The sequence below is a fragment of the Plasmodium gallinaceum genome, assembly GCF_900005855.1.
Source record: "Plasmodium gallinaceum strain 8A genome assembly, contig: PGAL8A_v1_65, whole genome shotgun sequence".
NCBI lineage: Eukaryota > Apicomplexa > Aconoidasida > Haemosporida > Plasmodiidae > Plasmodium > Plasmodium gallinaceum.
In genome coordinates, this window is record NW_021628225.1 from 1,479,648 (window position 1) to 1,481,907 (window position 2,260).

Consider the following 2,260-nt stretch of genomic DNA (forward strand, 5'->3'; position numbering starts at 1 on the left):
AAAAAAAAAAAAAAAAAAAAAAAAAAAAAGATAAGATATCATTATAGAATTTATTTTTTTTTTTTATTATGAATTCATTAAAAGATTATTATTCCAATTGTCTATATGCATGTTCACCAGAGAAGTATATAATAGATCAAAATGAGATTGAAATACCAGATACAGCAAAAACTAATTTAAGTTTCAGAATATTTGATATATATAATAGTACTATAAGTAGTTTTTCTGTTAAAGATAATCACTTAAAAAGTTTAAAATTAAACTTAAATGATAATGAAAATATAAGAATAAAAAAACAAAAAAAAAATCATAAAAATTTAGATAAAATAAAAATTTTAGATAATTTCTTTTTTAATTTTGAAAATAATAATAATAATACTCATAAATATAATGGTAGACATGAAAATAAGAAAGAATGTATTTTTATAGAAAACACTTTTGATTTAGAATTATTTAATAAAAGTAGTATTCAAAATAAACCTTTGGATAATAAGAAAAAAAATACGTCAAATATAAAAAAAGAGAATAATCTAAAAGGTAATGAGAAAAAAAGTGTAATAACAAAGAATAAAAAATATCAAAAATTAAACTCAGAAAAAGAACAAAAAGAACAAAAGGAAGAGGAGGAGAAAAAAGAAATAAATTTATTAAATAAAGAATTAAAAAAAAAAAATAGAATAAATGATAATAAGAAAAAGGGATCTGATAAAGATATTTATGAAATGCTTAAAATAAATGGAAAAATTATGAAAACATCTAAAATAAATATACCAAAAATAAATTTATCAAAGATTTCATGATTTTCTATATTTATGTAAATGTAAGAAGAAAAAAAAATAAATTCTACAAATTATTTTACACCTTTTTTAAAAAAATTTTCTTTATATAAATAAAAAAGAAAACTTGTAAAATTGATATAAACTAAAAAAGAGTACATCTTATTTTTATATAATTACATTGCCATCTAATTTTTGAAGAAATGAAAATAAAACTATATTAATTTTTTTTTTTTTAAATTATGAAGTGTATTTAAAGATATCTTATCCAAATTAATAAAAAAATAAAAATTCAAAGTATTAATTCTTTTTAAAAATCTTTATTCATAAATTGTAGAATTTCATTAATATATATATATATATATATATATATATATAGAACAATCTTATGAAAAAAACTGAAATAAAATAGTCACAAGAATAAAGAATATCTTTCTAATTATACATTTAATATTTATTAATCTTTTTTGTAATTAATTTATGATATTCATTAAATTCTAAATGTAATTAAACTTTTATAAATAGTTCTATTAAAAACAATAAATATATTACAAATTATAGATCTTACATATATATATATATATAGAAATAGTTAATTTTGATATATTATTTATTGGATTTAACTTGGTTTGGTTTTAATTATTTTTCATCTTTTAGATTATTTATGCTTACTTTTAAAGGAAAAAAAAAAAAGAAAAATTATATGAATATATGGTGATAATACTTTTAATAAAATCTATTATAAAAATAAAAAAGAAAATAAATATTTAAAAATGTATTTACAATTATAGAATACATGATTTTTGTTTTTTTATCTTTATATTTAATGAATTTTAAATTTAAAAATAAATAAAATTTTATATTCTATTTTTATTGTATGTAATTATATAAATTTTTTGATTATATTTATAATTTAAAAAAAATAAATAATAATAAACATTTTATATTAAGATATAAAAAAAAAATTTTCATATATCTATTAGTAAAACATATAGAATTCTTTTTTATATTTATTTATTCATTTGTTTTTGTTATAATTTTCTTCTTATGCCTTTGATTTTTATTTTTTTTAAGAATGTTACAAAATTTTACAAAAAAAATTCTTAATTTTTCAATCTGAAGATATATATATTTATATTCTTCAATTTTATATTATAAAAGAAATATCTTTAAATTTATGATAAATTGAAAAAAAAGTAAGTTTCTGTAAAAAAGAGGGTTAGTATTTTTAATTAGAATAAAAGTGTCTTTAAAAAAGAAATAAGATAATGTTGTATTTTATTTAAAAGATATTTATAAATATATTTTTCTTATAAAAAAAAAAATCGAAAAATCGAAAAATTGTAGAAATAATTAATTTAAATGTTATATTAATTATTTATAAAATTAAAAAAAAAAATGCATGTTTTATTTTTTATGTAATTGAATTTAATATTTCTCAGTTTAAGAAATAGAAGAAAAAAAAAAAAAAAAAAAAAAAAAAA

The 2,260-nt window shown here is 13.8% G+C and overlaps 1 protein-coding gene across 1 annotated transcript; it reads left to right on the forward strand.

Annotated features, from left to right (window-relative positions):
• Positions 1-68: 68 nt before the first annotated feature.
• PGAL8A_00166000 (conserved Plasmodium protein, unknown function) lies at positions 69-800 on the forward strand (the record flags this gene model as incomplete). Its single annotated transcript, XM_028675219.1, has 1 exon — positions 69-800. The coding sequence occupies one exon, from the start codon at positions 69-71 to the stop codon at positions 798-800; it is 732 nt and encodes a 243-aa protein (XP_028526773.1).
• Between the last annotated feature and the right edge of the window lie 1,460 nt (positions 801-2,260).